The sequence below is a fragment of the Hordeum vulgare genome, chromosome 4H (genome assembly GCF_904849725.1).
Source record: "Hordeum vulgare subsp. vulgare chromosome 4H, MorexV3_pseudomolecules_assembly, whole genome shotgun sequence".
In the NCBI taxonomy this organism is placed as follows: domain Eukaryota; kingdom Viridiplantae; phylum Streptophyta; class Magnoliopsida; order Poales; family Poaceae; genus Hordeum; species Hordeum vulgare.
This window is the reverse complement of record NC_058521.1, coordinates 586,884,475-586,908,905: the sequence shown is the minus strand read 5'-3', so window position 1 is coordinate 586,908,905 and position 24,431 is coordinate 586,884,475. Positions and strand designations below refer to the sequence as shown.

General features: G+C 46.3%; 2 protein-coding genes across 2 annotated transcripts; one reads left to right on the top strand and one right to left on the bottom strand.

Moving 5' to 3' along the window:
* Positions 1-14,843: 14,843 nt before the first annotated feature.
* Positions 14,844-15,852, top strand: LOC123449768 (protein SRC2-like). Its single transcript, XM_045127092.1, has one exon. It carries the CDS (start codon positions 14,926-14,928, stop codon positions 15,733-15,735), a length of 810 nt encoding a protein of 269 aa, XP_044983027.1. The 5' UTR covers positions 14,844-14,925; the 3' UTR covers positions 15,736-15,852.
* A 480-nt stretch (positions 15,853-16,332) lies between these two features.
* LOC123449767 (respiratory burst oxidase homolog protein B-like) lies at positions 16,333-22,930 on the bottom strand. The gene is made up of 9 exons (XM_045127091.1): positions 22,137-22,930; positions 21,853-22,009; positions 21,654-21,702; positions 21,081-21,194; positions 20,137-20,955; positions 19,831-20,042; positions 19,527-19,709; positions 17,867-18,375; positions 16,333-16,715 (listed from the first exon to the last, which is right to left on the bottom strand). Exons 1-9 carry the CDS (start codon positions 22,732-22,734, stop codon positions 16,606-16,608), a joined length of 2,751 nt encoding a protein of 916 aa, XP_044983026.1. The 5' UTR covers positions 22,735-22,930; the 3' UTR covers positions 16,333-16,605.
* Between the last annotated feature and the right edge of the window lie 1,501 nt (positions 22,931-24,431).

Genomic DNA, 24,431 nt, shown 5'->3' with positions numbered 1-24,431 from the left:
CGCCGGCCATGTTGCCCCCGCCGCCGTCACCCAAACACACGCCGCGCCTTCCCGAAAGAGGCAGGGCACCGTGGTCGTGCAGGGCGGGAATCCGGCCGCACCCGCCGCGACGGCCTGCGTTCCGGGCGCCAACGCCGCAGGGCAATCCCGGTCGGCGGCGCAGAAGGCCGGCAAGGCCGCGGCCGTAAAGCGGAGGAAGGTTCCGGCTTTAAGGAAGCCACCAATGGTGTTGTTTTCTCTGCTCCATATGATGCCAATGTGAATGATTTCGGTGTGGGAGTTGGAACAAGCGTTCCAACCAACAGATGTGGATTCGGTGGCGTCGATGAACTTCAATATGGACTCCATGACGCGGAGTGAAGATGACCCCATGATGATGCCGGACATGGGCGCAAACCTTTGCATGCCCTCTTTTGCGTAATGAACTTCGCTTTTATTTGCGCGCAAACTGTTTATTTCGTTTGAATTTGAACTTGTTTGCCAAACCCTATGTCAAACGCGAGATTTCCAGTTTTCTGTTTGCGGGTCGTCGCGGTGGAGCCCGAGCAGAAGCCGCACACGCCGACCCGTAAAAAAGCATATTCCGCGAATATACTTTTATACGGGTCTGTTTGGGGGTCTGCATCTGTATCACCCCGCGCCGGCCTGCATAAGTGGTTTTGCGTGAATTGCAAACGCGTTTTACGAGCCGGCATTGTGCGGGGTCTGCTAGAGTTGCTCTAACTAGATAAGACCCATTACGACATAAAAAAATACTAAAAAAATATATTTTCGTCAACGCGATGATAATGTAAATTTCTACGTAGTAGTTCGACTTATTCTCTCACAACCAAAAGTTTAGTCCCAAAATAAAATAATGATTCACGACAAACATATAATTAGAAAAACAAATTATTGACCAAGACCATAATAAGCCCTAATTCTTCTCTGCATTGAATTAAGAGGTCTCTAGTTGGGAGGGAAATGAGTCCTATAGATGCTCTCAGAGCTACAACTTCTCTCCGTACCAGTCCAACTTCTTGCTCATGCCATTCAGAAGTTACAACTTTAGATAAGGTATATATAAACCAACATTCAGTTAAAAAAAAGCTCTCATAATAACGTGGTTTGATCGACATACAACTAATCCCATATGTGGAAGACAAACCTATTTGGGCATGGAATGCCAAAGAGGTTTATATGGCCTCCTCAGCCTATGGGATGTTGTGCGTGCACCGGCTAACCCTTTTTAATCAACATTTCTAAAAGTTGCACAAAAATTATCTTAAAACTTCAGTATTTTTTGGGGGTATATGTACATTAGAATTTGTTGATAATATAAATAAAAGCAAAAACAAAGAAAAGAGGAGTGAAAAAAAACACAGTGAAGAAATACTCAAACTTGCCACTGGACCGGCCAACTGGATACACAAGCGGCTTTATGTCTTGCTATAACCGAGGTATAACCAAGGAGCCCCTAGCCTGCGCTATCCGGCGCCTGCAGCGTTGCTGGCCTGTGCCGGCCCACTAGCACGCTGGCAAGCTGCCCAGTTTTGTTTTCATTTTTTTTGATACAGCAGGAAAACAGTCCCCAGATTTTTTATTCGTTCCGAAAATAAAAATATGAAATCAAAAAGGTTTTAAATAAATCACATCTTTACAAAAGGTTCATCAATTTGAAAAATGTTCATTGAAATTGGAAAAAAAGTCATCCCAATTTGAAAAAAGTTCATTATGTTTGTAAAAAGTTCAATTAAATTGAAAAACGTTCATGTATTTTTTTTAAATAATTCATTGAACTGAAGCAAAAGTTCATAAGTCTTAAAAAAGTTCATCAATTTTTAAAACCAAATCATCTGTTTTCAAAAATATGTCCATCAAATTTCAATGAAAGTTCATCGGTATTCAAAAAAATTCTTAGAAATTAAAGTTTCATTGATTTTCGGAGAAAGGTTTAATAGTTTTTCTAAATTTTTCGTCAATATTTATATTGAAAACAGTTCACAGAATTTTCAACAAAAAGTTTGTCAGCCGGCATCTATATGGGCCGGACCATTTAAAAACATTGTTGGCGTCAGTTAACGAAATGCATTTTAACCGTCACTTTCAGGACCAAATAGGAAATGCCGTATAACCACGTCTAAACTCTTGTTTTTATCTTGTCTAATGCAAGATGTAGCTCTGTCTCCCCTGGGCCGTCTTAGTAAAAGTTCGTTGTTTACTAAAAAAATGGTTCGTTGTGGAGCGCTTATGCGCTTTTTTTCTTTTTCAATACGTATTCATTTTTCAACGCAGCAAGAACATTGATTGTTTTACAAATTTATCATTTTAAAAAATACGTGAATATTTGTTTTTTGAAAAAAACGTCTACCAATGCTTATTGTTTTCTTTCTAGGTTCTACTCCCTCCGTTCCAAAATATAAGACCTTTTAGAGATTTCAGTAGGAAACTACATACGGAGCAAAATGAGTGAATGTACAATCTAAAATATGTCTATATACATCCGTATGTAGTTTATAGTGTAATCTCTAAAATGTCTTATATTTAGGAACGGAGGGAGTACATTTTTTCATCTGCATAAGAATTCTTATTTTTACATATTTTAACATTCGTTTCATACATGATTAAAAGTTGCACAAATTGCCTTGATGTGTACATTTTTTTCATACATATTATATTTTTTTGTATATATATGCAATATTTTTCCATACATGTTTAGCATTTTTAAATACATGATTAATATTTTTACATACATGTTTACCTTTTTCATACATGATTAATATATACACAAACTTTATTCATGCATACAGTTTTTCATACATCTTCTACATTTTCTGTATGCCTATGAAACAATTTCCCATACATGTTTACCATTTTCAAGTACATTATTAATATTGTTTTATATATATACTTCATATCTACCTTGTTGCATACATAGTGTTCATTTTTCGTATACACCTAAACATTTTATATACATGTTAATATTTCTCAAATAGATGATTAACATGCTTTTAAGCACATGTTTCAGAAAATGTTTATAAAATGTTAAACATTTTTTAAATGATACTACCTTGGTTCCAAAATATATTCCAAAATGTTCCTATCAAAACGTCTTATATTTTGGAACTACGGTACAATATATTTTTTAAAGCTACGCACACATTTTTTTACATTGTGTATTTTTATTCATTTTTTTTCAAACGTGTGAACATTTATTTTATTGCTATCGTTTTTTTAACTATGCTTCTAGAAAATCACCATCTCAATATCTTTTGAAATTAACAACTTTAATTTTTTAAGCTTGTTTAAATTTCTGGAATATATGAGTTTTAGAATAGTTTAAACAATATCTATAAAAGGTAAGCGAACGAATAAAACAAAATATCAAAGAAAACGGATTAACCCTGGCTGACCCATAGCGATGCGAAGGCAGCGCTGTTTCACACGAGATATAGTTTTTGATCGATCTATGCGACATATGGTAGTGCCCTCCCTCTAAGAAAAAGTGCCAACTGATCGTCCTTATTTAGCCAAAATTATTAATTAATGGATACCCGTTGTAAAGGTCATTCTCAGTTTTACATGTTGTGTGCATTACTTGTCTTATTTTGAGATTTTTTTTTCTAGATTAGTTTATTCAAAATGTCTTATTTCTTAAACCGTGTGTTCAAATCGTGAACCGCTTTCATCGTTGGATTTTCTGTGTTGAGATCTACGAAACTAGATTCCATATTAAAAAACTTAATTATTATTTTTCATGAAAACCGGAAGAAAAGAAAAGACGGGAGCACGGTTGTTTTCCCACATCCTTTTCTCTTTCGAGTGCATTTGGCGGAAGCAAAGATGTGCAACCAGGAGATGAAAATCTGGGGCTCTATGGAAGCACAACGACACACACACACACACACACACACACACACACACACACACACACACACACACACACACACACACATATATATATATATATATATGTCGTGCTATTCGTCATCCTGGGTGAGGAATAGTTATTCTTCACCCCCCTCTATTTTCACATTAATACATCATAATTTTATATTCTTTAAATTTTAATCTTATCTCATACGTAAAAAAAGACCATAAAATAATATATATTCACCGTAAAAAATATTTTATGTTACATAAAATTACAAACATAAAAACATAGTGTAAATTATACATAAAATACGATTTTTCTGGTCTTATGATCTATATTTTTGTTTTTTTATGTCAATTTTTTCGTAGTTAATCAATATAAATGTATCTATTTGTATTTAAAATTTAATTTATTTATGAAATGGTCCTAAAATTACCTCGAATTACGAATAATTTATTCTGCACCCTGGGTGATGAATAGAGTTTCTAAGGGTCGCGCTATTCGTTACCCTGGGTGAGGAATAGTTATTCTTCACCTCATTTATTTTTAATATCAATGCACCATAATTTTACGTTCCGTAAATTTTGTCTTATTTTATATGTAAAAAGAGACCGTAAAAAATATAATCAACGTAAATATATTTTATGTCGCGTAAAATTATAAACATACAAAAATAGTGCAAAAAATACAAGAAATTCAATTTTTCTGGTCTTGTGACCTATGTTTTTGTTTTTCTTTTGTCAAATTTTACGTTGTGCATCAATATAAATGTAACTATTTGTATTTCAAAAGTATTTTTTTGTAAATTGATCGTAAGATTATCTCGGGTGAAGAATAAACTATTCTACACCATGATTACGTTGTGCATCAATATATATATATATATATATATATATATATATATATATATATATATATATATATATATATATATATATATATATATAATATGTGTGCGTAGTATGTTGTATATATTTATGTGTCTCCAGCAACACGAAGAAAACTCATTTTCTCGTGCAATCTTTTTTGATATTTTTCCTCAAAAACCTAGGAAAAGCCAGTAGAAACCAAAAAGGCAATTTTTTTGAAAAAATCTCCAAAAACACATACAAGAAAATATAAAATAAAATATCAAAGGAGCGCCAAAATTGATCGGATACCCCTTAGTTAGTTGCTCCCTTATTTTGTGTGTGTGTCCAACAAGGACGTTTAGTCAAAGGCCAATAAGCGAAATAACTAGTGCACACCCCTTCTCTCTCTTTCTCGCATTGCTGTAGTCAGTCCACATATAAACCCCTTTCCTTTGATACTGATGCATACTTAGCATAGTTCTGATGTCAGTCTTGCGAGTACTTTGGATGAGTACTCACCGTTGCTTTGCTCCTCCTTTTTCCCGTGTCCGTTGCTGCGACCAGATGATGGAGCGCTGGAGATGGAGTATCCCGCCGATGACGACTGCTACCCCGACGGTTCCTACTTCTACGTGGATGCCGTTGAAGACCAGGAGTAGTTAGGAGGCTCCCAGGCAGGAGGCCTCGCCTCGTTCGATCGTTGTATCTTTTGTATTAGCCTTCTCTAAGGCACCTCATGTTTTATGTCTGTACTCAGATATTTGTTGCTTCCACTGACTCGTGTGTTTCTCGAGCTTCTGTATTCTAGACCTCGAGACCCCTGGCTTGTAATATGAAGCTTGTATGTTTTATTTGTGTCTAGAGTTGTGTTGTGATATCTTCTCGTGAGTCCTTGAGCTTGGTCGTACGCATTTGCATGTATGATTAGCGTACGATCAAATCGAGGGCGTCACAAGTGGTACAAGGTCTCATGGAGACTGTAGAAGCTCATCACAAAAATGAGAAGGTTGGATAGGGAGGAGTTGATGAGCACTGTTCTGGCCGCCTTGGACAGCCACCGGCCTTGGCAAGGTTCAATCCGGTGTTGGAGCCTAGACACTGTCGGCCTCAGGTCAGCGACGGAGAGGCGCGCTTCACTAGTGGGAATCCCTAGGTAGGAGGAGGGGAAGTGCCCAAGCTGGCAGTTAAGGCGGTCGGCGATGATATAGGCCTCATCGGGCGAGTAGCCAAAGACCATCACTTCACTTTGTCGAAGTTGATCTTGAGCCCCCACATCTGTTGGAAGCATAGGAGGAGGAATTTGAGGTTGATTATTTCATCCTCCGATCCCTCCACCATGATAATGGTGTCATCGGCATATTGCTGGAGGGAGACCCCTCGCCCTCCTACGAGATGAGGCACAACACCCTCAATATGGTCGGCCGCATTGGCCTTGTCAAGAATGTTGGCAAGGGCGTCAACCACCATGTTGAACAAGAAGGGGGAGAACGAATCGCCTTGCCGGACCCCACACTTGGTGCCGAATATGGGCCATCCTCCCCATTGATATTAATGACGGTCCGGCCAGATGAGACCATCTGCATAACGCGTGTCACCCACCGTCATCAAAGCCCTTCCGCAGGAGCACTTCGCGGAGAAAGGCCAACGACATGGTATCATAGGCCTTGTGGAAGTCGATCTTCAGGAAGACCGCACGTTGTCACCTAATGCGCACCTCGTGCAGTACCTCATGAAGGACCGAGACCCCATCCAGGATGAATCGGCCTTGGATGAAGGCCCATTGATTAGGATGGGTAATACGGTCAGCCAGCAGGGTCACCCTATTGGCGAACCCTTAGCCAAGATACAAAAGATCGCGTTGATCACCGTGATCGACCTGAACTGGCGGATGTCGGAGGCCCCCGGTTGGGGAACGTTGCATGGGAAACAAAAAAAATCGCACGCACACGCAACACCTATCCATGGTGATGATCATCTACGAGAGGGGAGAGTGAATCTACATACCCTTGTAGATCCCTAAGCTGAAGCGTATATAACGCGGTTGATGTAGTGGAACATCTTCGCGATCCAAATCGCAGCCCGTCCAGTGATCTCATCACAGTCCGTCTCGCGATCCCATCACGATCCGTCCCGATCTAGTGCCGAACGGATGGCACCTCTGCGTTCAACACACGTACAACTCGATGACGATCACCGCCTTCTTGATCCAGCAAGAGGGGCAGAGAGGTAGATGAGTTCTCCAGCACGGCGGCGTGGTGGTGGTGGTGGTGAACTAATCCAGCAGGGCTTCGCCTAAGCACTGCCAAACTAGACTAGAGGAGAAACAAATCTAGAGGGAGAGAGAGGCAGCCGTGGCTGATTTCTGTATCTCGAAACCCTCAAAACCTCTAGTATATATAGGAGGAGGGGAGAGGAGGCAGCCTTGGCCCCTACTCAAAGGAGAAGGGGTCGGACGAACCCTACAAGGAAGAGTCCACCTTCCCACAAGCGAGGTGGACTACTTTGGGAGGACTCCTCCTTCCTTTCCTTTTAAAGGACTTTTGCCTTTTATCTCCACTCCTAGCCGCATGGGCTTTTGAGAGAGGCTTCTGCCAGCCCACCAGGGGATGGTCCACCTGCTCTCACAGCCCATAAGGCTCTTGGGTCATCACACCCCTCCCGGTGGTCCCCCTATACCCTCCCGGCACTCCCGGTACAATATCAATGAGCCCGAAACTTTTCCGATGACCAAAACAGGACTTCCTATATATCAATATTTACCTCTGGAGCTCCTCGTGATGTTCGGGATCTCATCTGGGACTCTCAACAACCTTCGTTCACCAACACCTATAACTCAACTATACCGAAAAGTCACCGAACCTTAAGTGTGCAGAACATGTGGGTTCGAAAACTATGCAGACACGACCTGAGACACTCCCCGGTCAATAACCAATAGTGGGACCTGGATGCCCATATTGGCTCCTACATATTCTATGAAGATCTCTATCAGTTGAACCTCTATGTCAAGGATTCAGTTAATCTTGTATGTTGTTCCCTTTGTCCTTCGGTATGTTACTTGCCCGAGATTCGATCGACGGTATCTTCACACCTAGTTCAATCTCGTTACCGGCAAGTCTCTTTACTCGTTCCGTAATACAAAATCCCGTGACTAACTTCTTAGTCACATTGCTTGCAAGGCTAGTTGTGATGTTGTATTACCGAGTGGGTCCCGAGATACCTCTCCGTCACACGGAGTGAAAAATCCCAGTCTTGATCCACGCTAACCCAACAGACACCTTCGGAGATACCTCTAGAGCACCTTTATAGTCACCCAGTAACGTTGCAATGTTTGATACACACAAGGTATTCCTCCAGTGTCCGGGAGTTGCATGATCTCATGGTCATAGGAACAGATACATTGACATGCAGAAAACAGTAGCAATAAACTGACACGATCATATGCTACGTTCATAGTTTGGGTCTTGTCCATCACATCATTCTCCTAATGATGTGATCCTTTATCAAGTGACAACGCTTGTCTATGGCCAGGAAACCTTGACCATCTTTGATAAACGAGCTAGTCAATTAGAGGCTTACTAGGGGCAATGTGTTGTCTATGTATCCACACATGTATTTGAGTTTCCAACCAATACAATTCTAGCATGGATGATAAATGATTATCATGAACAAGGAAATATAATAATAACCAATTTATTATTGCCTCTAGGGCATATTTCCAACACCCCCGTCACCTTGGGAATAAGGGTAATGTTCCCAAAGTTGGGACGAGAGAGGTCAATGGATCCAACATAGAATTCCTCGAATAGAGCCATCACCTCCGGCTTGATCACATCCCAGAAAGTGTGGAAGAACTTCATCGGGAGGCCATCTGATCCAGGAACGGAGGCAGGGTTTATACCCTTGATGGCCGCCCAGACCTCGTCCTCCGAGAATGGCACGGTGAGCGCCGCGTTTTCCGTGGTTGAGACGCGCTGGGTAATATCCCAGAAAGACTGGGCGAGTGACATCCCTCCCTGAGGGGATGGCGAGAATAGAGCTTTGAAAAAACCATCTACGTGGAAGCGGATCTCAGAAGGGCACTGGAGAAGGGTCTCCCCCTCCCAAAGGAGGGAGATGGAGTTGCAGCGACGACGGCCATTCGCAATCACGTGGAAGTATGCGGTGTTCGCAATCGCCAGAACACCTCCTCATCAGAGTGGATCACCGCCAGCTAATCCTCAAGGTCGTAGCGGATGATCCACTCGTCCGTAGTCAGTCCGAGGATTCGGCCCGAAGGTTCAGGGCCTAGATGGAATCGAGGAGCGACTTCTTCCGCTCACGGAGATTGCGCCCCAGGTTGGCCCCCCGACCCTTCATAAACTGGCGGGAGAGCTTAGGACAGAGTTGCCAGGAGTCAACGACGAAGATAGATCGTTGAGGGGCGCTCCACGCGGCCACCCAGTGTGCCCGCAGTGCATCAGCAAAACCGGCCTGACTGAGCCAGAAGGACTCGAACCGGAATCTCTGCGGTGGAGGGAGTCTATCGTTCTCCGAGGAGAGCAGAAGGGGAGCGTGATCCGATCCAATGTGGGTTCACTACTGAAATTCAGAAATTTGCCGTCGGCCAAGGCGGACGGCAAAGGGTGCAACCACGGACGGCAAAGGCTTTGCCGTCGGTGAGCTGACGACAAAGTAGACGACAAAAAAAAATCCGGTGAAGAGGTTCTTTGTCGTCTCCTTTCTCAAAGCGGACGGCAAAGAATCTTTGCCATGAGGGGGCAGACGGCAAAATAAATGGGACGGCACATATTGCAACGTCCCCGTTAAGTGTTAACGGCAGGCCTCCTCTCTTTGCCGTCTGCCTTCCCCCCTTTGCCATGTGGGGGCAGACGGCAAAGAGGGGAGAGAGAGGGGGCAGATTCCCCCCTTTGCCGTCTGCCCTCCCCCCTTTGCCATGAGGGGGCTGACGGCAAAGGGGGCACCCAACCCCTCTGTGCAGCCGAGGCCCTGTAGAGCCTTTGCCGTCTGCCGAGAGCCCTTTGCCATCTGCTGGCTGATGGCAAAGGGCTTTGCCATCTGCTTGCAGATGGCAAAGAGCCTGTATTGCTCATGTTTTTTGTCTGTTTTCTATTATTTTCCTGCATTTTTATATCACATTTTCAACCGCATATAGTTTCAAACATCTTCAACACATATATTTTAGAGCATATATATTCCCAACATCATCACGAAATATTTAACAATCTAGAGAACACATAGGCTAGCACAATACATAGTTTCACATAGTTCATCTACATATACATACATAAGTTTTACATTGTTCGTCAACACAAATGAAAAAAACTAAACACTAACAGTCCATCGATCCAAGCTTCCATGAAATGAATAAAATCTGCAAAAATAGGATTAATTAAGGAAGTTAGAAGAAGAAGAAGAAGAAAAGACTAACTATTATCACTATTCGATTTAGAACTTTCAGTAAAAAATACTAACATTCGCATTTTGATTTTTACGAAGCACATTTAACAATCGATACTACAAAATCTTCCATGTGCACAAAATGATTACAAGGAACCACACAATTTACCATACGAGCATCACTTAGACCATACCATCTCCAGGAAGGAAACAAAACATGGTACAAGGACATTATAAACAGAAGTGTAGCTTCAAGTACGTTTGGGCTGTTTTTTGGCCCAGAAATCTTATCAAATAGACCAACCAATCATGTCTTAATACCAAAAAATAAACAGAAGTGTTGCGGCAAGTAGTGCAGAAGGATTATTTAGTTCAATATGATTTGAATAGCTGAAATTTAAAAGTTTAGTTAACCACTTAGAGCACTAACTGAATTAGGAATCATAGCAATAACATATCATCAATTGAGGAGTAGAATTCTAATTAACCACAAGATCATTTAACAACAACAAACACGTCTATATATAGCTATCCCCAGATCATTTACTCTACAAGCAAGCACCACATAATAAACCGTAATGGAGCAGGGAGAGGAGCTCAACATTGGGGTTTTGTAACTGATGTCGTCATCCACCATTGTCACACGGCGTAGGAGGATACCTCAGGAAGCGCCCATTCCATCGCAAACTCTGTTGCATCAAAGCAATAATCAGTTAGTCACTCCGATAGGCGTTAGTAACAAACCAATTGATAGTGTGATTCATTCATATAAAAATTCATTGAGCAAAATAGATCTCAGACCAAACAAAATTACAGATTCATTAGCTAGAATCAACGCCACCAGCTGGACTTATCTTGCAGGTCAGACATAGGTTATTTAAACAATCTGATATAGTAAAAAAAAGCTGCTGAAATAGGCCCAGGTTACTACTGAAATACAATTAGAACATGAATGTATATTAACTGAGAGTAATTAAGAAAGTTAGAAGAAGAAGAAGAAAACACTAATTATTATCACTATTTGATTTAAAACTTGCAGTAAAAAATATTAACATATATGATGCATCTAAAGAGTAGATTTTAGGAAGATATGTTGCAAGTGTAATGCAAGAGTCAAAAATACTAACATATATGATGCATCTAAACATATTAAACTAGATATTACCCCGCGCGTTCCTCCGGCATTCATAGTGCAAGCAATTTAAACTGAATATACATTAGCAACCCGTTAAAGAGTAACGAAAACAAAGCCTTTCGATCTGGTTCTGATTCAATAGCTTCACCACATTGCACTTTATATGTTAGCCAAGCAACATGAATCGAAAATAGCAGACAAATAAATGATTGTCTCTCATGACATTTATGTATAGCACATCAGTCGGTCATTGGGAACGGCAAAAGGAATAGTTAAAATCTCACACTTCTACCAAACTAAACCATATAATAATATGGTTCAGAAACAAAGAAAACAACAAAAAACCAAAAATTGGGTCAACAATTGATTCAGCGGTCTGTGTGACTCAATGGATACAGAGAGCAAGAAAGCATAGAAAAATTCAATTTGTTGAACCGACAGTTTTGTAAAACATATTTCGATTGTCGTTGGAGAATGATTGTCTATCATGTACCATAGAAAATAGTAACAAGAATTATTCTTCATAAAGACACTTCGTACAAAAGAAGCAGTTGGTGTCTTTGATCTGCAAATATAATTAATAAACTAAGGTTACACGAATCAAATTGTACCATGCTTACAGAATATTATTCCCTTTGTGAATACTGAATACTCGGCAAATGTGTTCTCCAACAAGTAATATATATTCGTACCTTTTGATCAGCCAGCGTCTTGGAGTCATCCAATATATTGTTGGTAGCCAACAAGATCAACCTCTGGTTATTAGGAGGGTGGTCTGTTATCGACTGCAACTTCTGTTTGATATTCAAAATTGTCTCTGTTGGATCACACTGTATGAAGTAGGTAGTCTTGTTCCGCTTGACTCGAATATACATGCTTACCCTGCATCAGAGAGATATGCCCAGAATCATCAGCCAAACAGGGATATACCATGCTTACCTATCTAAAGCAATCTTCACTACTCGACGCGTTTTCAGATCATTATCTTGTTAAGCGTAAGATTTGCGTCTCAACATTCATATTCACAACTCTGCGGATCACAGAGTTTTTCTTTGGACATGCGAAAAGCGAAGATATTCACGGAAAGTACAATCTGCTGGAAAAGAACCAACAAATCCTACAGCAAGAGCAATACAGATCACCGAGCATGTCAGAGCTAGGACAATGGCTCCTTTAATCGGTCGTGGTGTCATGTATTCCACCTATTGTAGCAAAATCCTTAAGATTCTATTGAGCATGCAGGTTTTCGTCCCCTTTTCAGCTTATATACCCTCGCAGGATAATCTTACATGTGATTTCACAAAAAAGTTACTAAGAAAAAATCTTAGCCTTAGGTGCACAAAACACCAAAGGCTAGTCATACTAGGATAAACAACACGGACGCAAGTGCGATACCTGAACTAATTATTTACTGCATGGGATTTTCTCTTTGTTAATTTTTGGTCTCCAACAAAAAAAAGGTACCGGCGCCCTCAAATCAGCGAATATCTAATGTAATTCCACGGGTTCTTCCGCCCTGACAGCACTAGCGCGGCGCCTTGCAGAACAATTTCCATGGCGACTGGTCAAGCACGAATACAAAAATCTGGATGTGATGGACGTTCTTCGAAGAAATAGTAAATCACTTGTAATCATAAGCTGCAACGAAATATCATACCGTGTGTACTTCACATACTATTCTACATGTCGAAACTGCTCCAGAAGAACACACTGGTGTGGATCCAGAGATAATGTTTTTTCCATCATCGTTATTGACAGAGGCAATTACATTGTCAATCAAAGCATGGCAATCACATAGGCCACATGCCATGAACGAATAGAAGTAGGAGACGATACAAACACGCGGTTCTATGAGCTGCAAGTCTGTCATACCGATGGCGAGCAGGGTTGGCTTCTTCAGCGGGTGACCTGTCTCATCGGGCTCCGGCTTCCGGCGCTGCACGATGTGGAGGTACACGGGGTTCTCCGACTTCTCGAAGTTCCACGCGACGTGCTCCCTCCCGAACCCCAGGAACGAGTTCATGTCCACGTACAGCCCGCCCTCCGACCTCTGCGAAGCACGCACACGGAGAGGCGCCGCGCGTCAGACCCTAGCAGCCGCAATCGAGACAGAGCGTGGAGATGGAGGGGAGGGGGGCGGGTGGCTTACCGGGGTGTCGAAGGAGACGCAACACTCGTCCTTGTGGATGTGGTTGGTGGGCTCCGGGAGCGGACCTTGTTGAGGTTCGTGCGGCGGGAGATCCATGGCCACGGGCCGCGGCGGGCGAAACAACTCGTCTCACGGCTACTTCCGAGCGCTGCTCGAACGCAAGGGGGGCTTGTCAGATTCGGCCACGGAGGAAAGAGACGCACCTGCGCGATCTGTGCTTCGACTGCCGGCGCGCGGGGGAGGGGGAGGGCTCGGCGGATCGGGCCGGAGTCGGTGGGGCGAGCAGGGGCGGAGGTGCGGCGCGGGGGTAGCCGCCCCGTACGCGGGGGACCTTGTAGCGGGGGGCGATTTTGACTCCGGTGGAGGGGGAGCCACCATGAGGGGACGACGCGGTGGTGGTGGTGTGGCGGCACGGGGAGGAGAGGCGGATTAGGGAGAGAAAGAGTGGGAATCGGGGGAGAAGGCAGATTGGGGGCGTTAGTAGCCGTCCTCTTTGCCGTCCGCCATGTATCAAGCTGACGGCACAGATGCCTGGAAGCAGACGGCAAAGAGGTGGGGATGTGGGGGTGGAGACGGCCGTTAATCAAGAGGGGAATCCAGCCCTTTGCCGTCAGCCTTGTTTTTGTTTGCCTTCTGTCAGCAGATGGCAAAGGGCTGGCGCCTCTTTGCCGTCTGCCTTTGTGTCCTTTGCCATCTGCCAGCTGACGTAAATAAAAGGTAGATGGCAAACCATCTCTATGCCATGAGCCTCCTCTTTGCCGTGTGCCACGTGTAAGCTGACGGCAAAGAAGTTCTTTGCCGACCGCCATCGTACGGCAAAGATTAGGCACATGGCAAATTATCTGTTTCCAGTAGTGGTTAGGGCCCGAAGGGAGGCAAGGGGGCATTTGAGTTCCCACTCCGGGTCCACGGAGACTAGGTCCAAAACCGACATTGTCGGGTTCGCCTGACGGTTGGTCCTGGTAAATCTGGCGCCAACCTGCTCATGTAGGCCGAGGTCCGCGATGCAGTCATTGAAGAGCTGCATGCGAGGAAAGTTCATCCGGCCATTATTCTTGTCTTGGACACAACGGATGAGGTTGAAGTCACCTCTCACCACCACCGGGAGAGTAGCATAGGAGATCTTGCAGCGCAGCTCCTCAAGGTCACTGTTGTAAAAAATACTGCTCTATACATGCTCAAAGTGATACTAGTACATTCATGGGTATTGCATTAATGTTGATTAAAGTGGGTTTCAGATTAGTGCGGAGTAAGAGTGATTGCTTAATTTAGACATATTCGATAACAAGTGATTGCATTTTGAGGTGCAAGATGAACGCCGGGCCACACAGAAATAACACCTAAATGGAGTGTTGAGCCACTAATCTAATCTATTATTAGCTTTGGTTTGAATGGCATGCCAACCATAGCCACTTCCCTTTAAGTAGTAACACCACACCAATTTTTGAAGTTGAGGGGACATTTCCAAAAAAGGTTCCTCCTCCTCCCCTCCTCCTAGTCCAACATCCCTCAACCATCTTGATTCCTGGCGACGTCGGCCATGGCATACAAGAATCTTGAGGTAACGCTGATCTCAGCGAGCGATCTCAAGAAGGTGACATTCTTCTCCCGGATGCGGGTTTATGCCGTTGCCTCCATCTCCGGGGCTGACTCCCTCATGCCTACCCATGGCACCCACGTCGACCACAACAATGGCCAAAATCCCACATGGAATGCCATGCTCCACTTGCCGATCCCTGCATGTGTTGATACTCGCGGGCTCGCCCTACATGTGTTGCTACGCTCAGAGGCTTTTTTCTTCGGCCACCGTGACGTTGGTGAAGTATTTGTGCCCCTTAATGATCTTCTGGCCGGCACAGGTAATGGAAATATCGAAAATACTATGAGCTACCAAGTGCGGCGACCAATGTCTGGTCGTGCCCACGGTGTTCTCTACTTCAGCTACAAGTTCACCGACGTCAGAGCTTCTTCAACAAGCGCTACAGGGAGCAAACAAGGCCAGTATGTCAACTACTCTTGGGACTCTGAGGTGGCAATGCCCAAACCCATGGTGCCCATCACCGCATACCCGCAACCACATGCCACATTTTCATACCCAAATGCAGTGTATCCACCACAGCCATATGGGCGTGCGTCTCCACCACCGTACATGTATAACACCGCTCCGGCACCGGCAACAATGTATGGGTATGCACCAGCAACTATGGCTGCACCGGCAAGGCACGCGGGAGGGATGGGAATGGGCCTAGGCCTCGGGCTCCTCGGCGGCGTGGTTGGCGGGATGATGCTCGGTGACTTGGAGTCTGATGCCGCCTATGACGCTGGGTTCAACGATGGGATGAGTTTTTAGTAAGCGCAATTCGGACTATGTGTAAGGAGGATGTCCTTGTAAATCTGTAATTGTCAGTTGAAAATGAGTGAACAAAGTGAAATCATCATCATAATGTGCAAGTCTTTTTGTTTCTTATTTACTTCAACTTGGAAGGGTTGCAGTTAAGCGGATCGAACCACGCGAAAGTAGCCATATATTTCTACACCTTTCTTCCATGGTTACACGACACCAACACATTGCAATTTTTGTTGATAGCTTATACCAAGCTGACCACTTGGTGACACCAACACATTTGAGGTTCAACCGTAATTCAAAAGAAATTAAAACTCTGTTTGGCTCCAATTTGGAAGAGCAAAATATGCATTTCGTTGGAACTCTGAAGGAATTCCTGCTTCCAACATTTGCTCGCTGATTTGCAGCGCGATTAGCGCAAAATTCGCACTGGGATTTCGTTGGAACTCTGAAGGAATTCCTGCTTCCAACATTCGCTGGATGGTTTGCACATTAATTAGCACAAAATTCGCACTGCACTTCAGTTAAGCACGGAGATTGATTAGAACATTGATCAGACTGTATACTGATCACGGATGTTGATTCAGAAAGGTGCAAATTATGTGCATGTAACTTCCACACTGCTTAAGTGTATTATTATTCTTCTAGGCAAAGTTGACGAAATCTGATCAAACTTGCCATAATCAACCAACACCTACTTTTATCTAGTCCCTCTACTTTCCATAACTCATAAGTACAAGACTTGCCATGTACTAAATCAACACATTCAATACCTCCTTTGATCTAGTAGCTCTACTCATGAGTATAAGAACTTGCTATGTACTGAATTAACACACTTTCCGCAAAAAGAACTTGTGGCTGGTTTGTCTACAGAAGTTAAAAATTCTCCTTGTGGAACTCGAATTTTGTGTTTGTCTTTCTCGAGAAATCTTGTGCAAGCTCACGCAGCTCCTTTGTTAGCACCGGTGCACCGCAGTAGAATACTCCTGTGATATCCAAGAATCATAGAGTAAATACCAATTCAGTAAAGTAAACGCTATGTGTGTCCATAACAGTGTTGATTAATCGATCATGTAATCCTTAGAGCAAGAAAAGAATAATAACAGAGCGGGCTGCTGGCTATATCACATTGATATGTTGTCTATGGGTACTCCTATAGCCTTCTTACATAACCCTATTATGTTTGCCGTTAAACCTGAGTGGTAAAGGTTGAAGCGTTAAGATCATGCCTTGCCTAATATGAGTATATGACCAAGTTAGTTAAGGGAGAATATTTGAGGATGACGTCTTGGCGCCCAAGCTTGTCCACACCCGACATGAGCAGTAATTAAAAAAAATGCTGATTTATTTTATTCTGAAGATGCCGAAGTGCGCTACAAGTGTGCAAAATTGATGGACAATTTGAAGTTACTGTACATCAGGGAGTGGATGAGCATGGGCTCATTGATGGATTATAAGAATCTTATGTGTGTATACTGAGGTCAATTAATTTATTGTGAGGAATTTGAGATACTTCATGCATATATTAATTGATAGTTCTATCTAGACTTTAGACTGGTCAAAATTTCTTTAGTGGTTGCAGCCATCAGCAAGTAACAATGATGGGTTGACACCTAACATGTGGCATACCTATCCGCTGCTTAATTTTGCATACCACTCCCAAAATTTGGTTCAACAATGGAATGGCTTTATGTGCTCAGCATTTACTGTTGGGTGTAGCTATCAGCAAGCAACAGTAATTGGTTGGTTCAACCTTGACTACTCCCTATCCATGCCAGTTCAAGTTGAACACATACACCTCCGATCCTGACAAGGATCATGCATGTCCTTGTCAACCCGGGTTCTCCATAGAAAGTTAGGCCATCGCTATACACTCGAGGTTCAGACTAGCACCAAGTCTGGCAGGAAGTTCCCCTCACAGCGACCCATAGGAGGAGAAGTCGTACAAGCGTAAACCAAATCGATATCGACTTTCACAGTCTCTCGGACCCAATTTTGACCATGCATGTGTCAAGAAACTACCGAGAAAGCGTGAAACTTAACGTGGTGTCCATGATATGCAACTTCCCGAGCATGCCAGTTATGCTGCCAACAGATTGAGCATGGATGTGTGAAACAAAGTGAGTTTGGTACTTACCGACACGCTGTTCACGGTGGTTGAGGGCGATACGCTTGTAGACGTTGCGCCAATTTGGTCGGGCAAAGTGGGTCTTGACACGGGTGCCGGAGACGATGTCGACGCCGTTCTTGGCATGGTTGAGGGACTGGAGCATGGCAATGAGCGCGGACCGGGCATCCCCGTCCTCGTAGACACTGGTGCAGTAGTTATGAAGCTCGATGACACCCTTCTTGTCCGACTCAGCTATCTCGTCCATGACGCCGCGGAACCACTCAAAGGAGCCTTGCTCCCGTGTCACCCAGTAGAAGTAAGCGCGTCGGGTCCGGAACGACGTCGAAGTGCTTGCATCCCCGGGGTTGCCAGACTCAACGTCACCTTCGAGCCGCTTCATGTTGTTGATGATGTCCTTGATGATGGAGATCATGGGCGTGGCCCCGATGCCCAGCCCCACCAGCAGCACTATGTCGTATTGCTTGTAGTCCTGCGCGGGCGCGCCGTACGGCCCGTCGATCAGCACCTTCGGGAAGCTGCAGCACAATCACATTTTGTAAGATTACATTAGTTTGCAGTAATTTAGTACTATTTGTGTTAAAACCGATTGACATGATCAACACACCAATCACATGGGGGAAAGCACGTTGATAGCATACATATTTGTTTAAGCAATGATGCAACAACCGGAAGGGAGAATGTTCTTTCCCTCCACATGACTGCTCTTATTGTATCCTCAACTGATGGCCGGCAATCCTCCACTAATCAAGTGGGTCTTGCCACTTTGCCAGTCATTTCTCCACCCACCCGTGAGTTGCGCCTTATCCTAACCAAAACTGAATCAGCCATAATATGGCTGCTATGCAGACCAATGACAAAGATCACGCATCGATCTTGTAGAGGTCAAAACTACTAAGCAGAGACTTTGCCATGTGAAACAACCGACTCCGGTCTCGACTGTACGTGGATGTTTAACGTAAGAAACAGGCAGAAGCATGACAGTTGTATCTTAGTTGGTCCATGCAAAATTTGCTCTCTATTCTAAGTTCCGAGAGAGAAAAAAAGAAGTCAAGAGGAGACGGCTAACGACTTGTAGTACTAAAGACTACTACTCCCTCAGTTACACAATATATAGTGCACACATCTCTATTTCAGAAGTTGAATTTCTTGAAGAAACATATATATCTACATGTACAATACCGAACATATTTACGACGATATTTTATGTACTTAACATTACAGGTATACACTAGTATAATTTTCTCTTTTGGGGGGATTAAGGAGCATATATCCCAATTTTATCGTACTAAATCAGCGACAGTTAATATGGATCAGAGGGAGTGTAATAAATTTCTCTAATTGAGCTGAGCTCAATATATAGTACTACTAGAATCTTTGAAACAAGCCGCACGGGGTAGGCATGTGTGTGTGTGTGTGTACGCGTTGGTGGTCATCCACCACCTACCGCCTGACCACTGAGGAGAGAGGCAGAGACCGGTTTGGGTGTTACGACCCGACCCAGCAATGCGCGTCCCTTTCAGTCCACACGTTAGGCTGGCCAGCAGATTGGACCACGCCAAAGGGGACCGGACCGGACCGCACCGCACCGCACACAGAACAAAATTTCCAGCCGGAAACCGTTTTGGTGTCAACACAACGGAAAAAGGAAAGAGAAAAGAGAAAGCACCTCGGGTTGGACATGGCGCCGTCGCGGTCGTACTCGGCCCGGAGCAGGCCGCTCTTGCCCTCCGTCGGCGGCCGGCAGACCTTGGAGAAGACGTTCTTCAGCTCCCGCGTCCAGTCGCCCAGCGTCCTGATGTGCACGCTCACGTAGTCGTCCTGTGGCGCCGACGTGATGGAGAACGGGTGCCTGCACGTCCATGTTCACGTTCGTTTCATCAGGTGCACAATTAATTAAGACCTTGATGAGCTCATCTAAATTAAGTAGGAGTACTAGTATACAATAATTAGAGTTGGTAGGGAGTAATTACCATTGGAATGGCGAGACGGCGGCGCAGTTGACGAAGATGTACTGCCCGCTCTTGTACCTGAACCCTTGGGGCTTGGAGAAGTGCAGCGACAGCACGTTGCCGGGGTACACGGCCACCTTGAGTATCTTCACCGGCCGCACGCTCGACCGCAGCGCCCGCGTCAGACGCTCGCACGCGTACAGGATCATCGGCACCGCCAGGTACATCCACGTCTGCAGTTCCACGTTACATTTTTATTTTACAGATGTCAGTCAGGTGTCACCACTAAGATATACCAGTTCACGGTGAAGCATTAGAATTACGTACCGACTTCTTTTGCCACTTCTTGGTGAGGTAGAGGAAGTGCCCGTGCACAATGAGCAGCGCGTAGACGATGATGAAGAGGTGGTGCGAGTACCAGAAGGCGTTGAACCCGGTGAGCCGGTTGAGCGGCTTGGGGAGGCTGAGCCTGCCGCGGCGGAACCACGGCGTGGCGAGCGTGAAGGCGATGGCCATGAGCACCAGCATCACCAGCCCCGTCCACCCCTCCGTGCCCTTGACGAACCACCAGTAGTTGGGCGGCTGCTCCTCGCCGAAGAACCGCTTCATGGGCTCGTACTCCTCCTCGGTGGCGCGCAGCAGGCGCGGGAAGTCGCACGTCAGATGGGAGATGATGTGCAGCCCGGCGCCGACCGAGATCCCCGCGGCGATCACCTTGTGGAAGTTGATGTTGTCGTCGAACGGCACGAACCGGCCCGCGGCGGTGCGGTTGCGGAACCACGTGATGGTGTTGCGGCACACGGGGAGCAGGATGAGCGCCATGTTGAACTTGAGCATCTCGGCGCCGCCCTTGGCCACGCACACGCAGTAGCCCATCACCTTGAACACGGCACGCTCCCGGTACTGCATGAACTTCCATGTGAAGAGGCCCACGCAAATGCAGAACCAGAGTAACAACACCCAGCAACGGCGCCAGTTGTCCTCCAGGAAGTAGCTGACACGGCGGTACCACCGCCGGAGCGGGTTGGGCTCCGCCGTCGGCCGGAGGTGCTGACTCAGCATCTGGCTCAGGTTGCGGCTGTTGGTCGTTCCGATCGCCATGGACTGGCTCGGCGCCTGCAGCAGCAGCATCTCCAGGTTGTACAGCTGCGAATTGATCGGCAACATTGTAATTAGCTTCATGCAGCACCACCATCGGCAAACACAGAGCAGGTGACCAATGCTGCACATAAACAGGGCAGGAGAACCACGGCATTATGAATTTTAATCACCTCGATGTAGCCGAGGTTGTTGGGGTCGAGCTCCTCCATGATGAGCCGGGCGTACTCCTCAGACTGGTCCTTGACCTTTGTAAGGTTGTTGGCCGTCGCGCTCAGCGTGATGATCTGCAGACCAGATTGCCAGAATAACCGCAAATTAGAAGGCCAATCATCGGCAACTAATCAGACCTCCTATAATGGGAGAATCATAGCAAGGGTCATGCGTACTATCAATTCTCTTGAGGTGGTACACAACTAATTTTTTTTAATATTATATCATATTGTATATACAATAATAATGAATGATGGTATGAACCATAGTGCAACGAGAAGGCATGTCGAAATACTAATATTTAGCGATGATTGGTTTGGTGAGTGGGAACTTGCAGGACAAGGACACGTCCAAGTCGGCATAACGTGTGGTAGTGGATGACACCGACAAGCAATGGCAATCAGGTGAAGGAGAAAGTCGCAAGTACTATTCAAGTACAGTCACTTATCGTCGAAAAATCGGCTATTTTAGTTTGGAGGGACGCCGGAACATGAATGAAGGAGTGAAAGAGTACAGGTGGGAATCTGACTAACCTCTTTGACCTCCTCCTCGGTGATCCTGCCGTCAGCGTCCTTGTCCACCCTGTTTGTTGATTAATTAGTGGCGTTAATTTGTGAATTGATGGTTCATTTACTAGTCGAGATAATTAAGTGGTTCGTGTTAATGGACGAACGGTTGTAAGTATGAGTAGTCAAGTGATTAATCAGGTGGTTTATGTTCATAAATGCTTACATGTCGAAGAAGGTCTGCAGGCGGCTGTCGAAGCTGGTGTCCGAGATCTGGTCCCAGAACTCGAGCAGCTCCGCCTTGCTGATGCTGTCCCCGGCGATGTTCCTCCGCCTCGCCAGCGCGTCGAACAGCTCGCCGGCGAACGCCAGCTCCTTCATCCCTGCAAAATCGATTTGATTGATAGACGATTAATTATTAAGCAACCATGAATGAACGAAGGAGCGAGTAGTATAATTTCGATTGATTCAAGACGAAGAGGTTGAGTTGTCGGGCGGCGAGGTGGTTACCGATGCACTTGCCGAACTTGGAGCGGTGGAGGAGGCCGTTCTCGGCGAGGTCGTCGAAGCGCTTCTCGACGGCGGGCCAGCCGGCGGAGCCGTCGGTGCGGCTGATGAACTTGAGCCCCTTGAGCGCGTGCGCGGCGGCGGACTTGGACTTGTCGACGCGGCCGGGGCCGCCGGCGCCGCCGCCCCCCCGGCGGTTGACGGAGGCGAGCCGCCGCAGCTCCTGCGAGACCTGCTTGATCCGCGTGGAGGCGTTGCGGAGCACGCCCTGGCCGTACGAGGAGGAGCGCTTCTCCAGCGTCTGCGCCAGCAGCTTCACGTCCGAGTCCTCCCCGCCCGCCGCCGGCTTCACGCTGTGCACCGCCACCGAGTCGTCCCTCACGTCCAGGGTGATCTCCACGTAGTCGTCGTCGTCGTCGTTCCCGCCCCCGCCGCGCGGCGCCCCGTGCGGCGCCGTGAGCGGCGCCGACACGGACTCGGCGAACCGCGCGCTCTTGCGCATGGCGGACCGCTTCCCGCCCAGAGGCCCGCTGTGCGGCACGACCCTCTCTCCCGCCTCCACGATCTCCCCCGCCCCGCCGCCGCCCGCCCTGTTATGCATGGCCGCGCCGGCAGCCGGTCCTGGCTCGCCGCTAGCAGGATAGGAGGAGAGGATGGTTGGACAGACAGAGGAGGATATTTGCGTGCGCTTCGCGGCCGTCGCCTCTCTATCTTTTCCTTTCCTTTTCTCCTCGGCTGATTGAAATTGATGGGCGATTCTGGAGTGGATGGGCCGTCGTCGCTCCTCTCCTTCCTCGCTCGCTCGCTTTTATAGCGCTCGGGTTTTGATTAGTGGTGTGAGGTGGGTTGGTGGGGAGGGAGCGCGGACCGGGCCGGGCTCGCTGCCGCGTGGGGCCGAGCGAGGGAGCAGCGGTCAACAGGCGGCTTCCGCGATTCGCACAGGATTAAACGGGTCCGCGTCAACAGTTGACTGGTAAGCATGTGACGGACGGAGGCACAACGCAGACCGTAGTTTAAAACGGGGCAGGAAAGGCGTTGGAACGTCGAGTTGACGCACCGGGGGAGAAAAATATACTGTATGATGGAATGATGGTTCGGAGACGTCACGGGTTATGTCGCGTCCGGATTTGGGTTGAATCCACCTGTAAGCCACTCGGTAACTTGTTTCAACTTTCAACGCGCGTGTTGAAATTGGTTTGGGAAGCGTGACTTTCATTTTTTCTGATCGCGGAGGTGCTTCCCATGGTGGCCGGTTGGAGTTTGGCCGAAGTCGACTCACGGGGTTGCATCGGCACGAAGCCCTCCTTGCCGTGGGGGGAGGGAGAGGGCAGGCGCCCGATAGTGAACCATCTCCAAGGCCGACTCTTAATTCATCGCACGGTACGGTTCGGACCCTGAAAAGTTCTGTATTTGATCCGTTCGATAGTTTGGACGCCTTTCTTTTTTTTTTTGATAAACCGGAGATTAATGTAGGAGACGTGTTGTTGGACGGGACGAGACAAATATCTATCACGCTTCATTCAGTGCCTCGTTGTTTGTATGTCGCCAGTAAGCATGCTCGCGGTCGAGAAAGCCATTTCGACGCCACGCATTGCCGCAACCGTACGCCTAGCCTCATCGAAATCCGCTATTTAAACCCCAGTCATGTCCAGCTAACTCCATACCACAATACAAGTTGCTCGCTCCACACCATCCTTCCTTGCGCCATACCACATTCGCATTGACTGCAGACGGCAACACTTTATGGGAGAGCATTTCGATGGAGATAAAGCACGAGGTGGCCGCTCTTGGGTTCGCCTGACAAAGCCGTCAGCCAGACGGATGGAAGCTAGCATGCTAGCCATCTCGTCCGAGGTCTCCGAGGAGAAGGACGGCCCCACGATGAAGACGGTCTCCGACGACACCTCACGGGAGCGGGCACCTGTGCCAGCCGGCTTCACCATGGAGTTGTCACAAGCGCACCTCAACGCCACCATGACGGAGGAGCAGCCTGCCCCGACACCTATGTCGGTGCTCCAGCAGGCGCAGGAGGAACAATGGCACAACATGTTTCTTCTAGAGCAGCACCACCTAGCGAAGGGCCAAATCAACGTCCTTGGCAGCCATGGTCTCGGTGAACCTCAACTTCGTTGTGGAGCAGCATGCAATCTACAAGGCTCTCCGCACTTAAGCCGCCGCTCATGTCTGTCACGAAGGTGCAGCTGCATGCAGGCGGACAAGAAGAACGCCAGTTGTGCCTCCTACACCCAACCGATGAACTATCTGGCGGCTCGGTGGGACGACGACAGCGGCAAAACC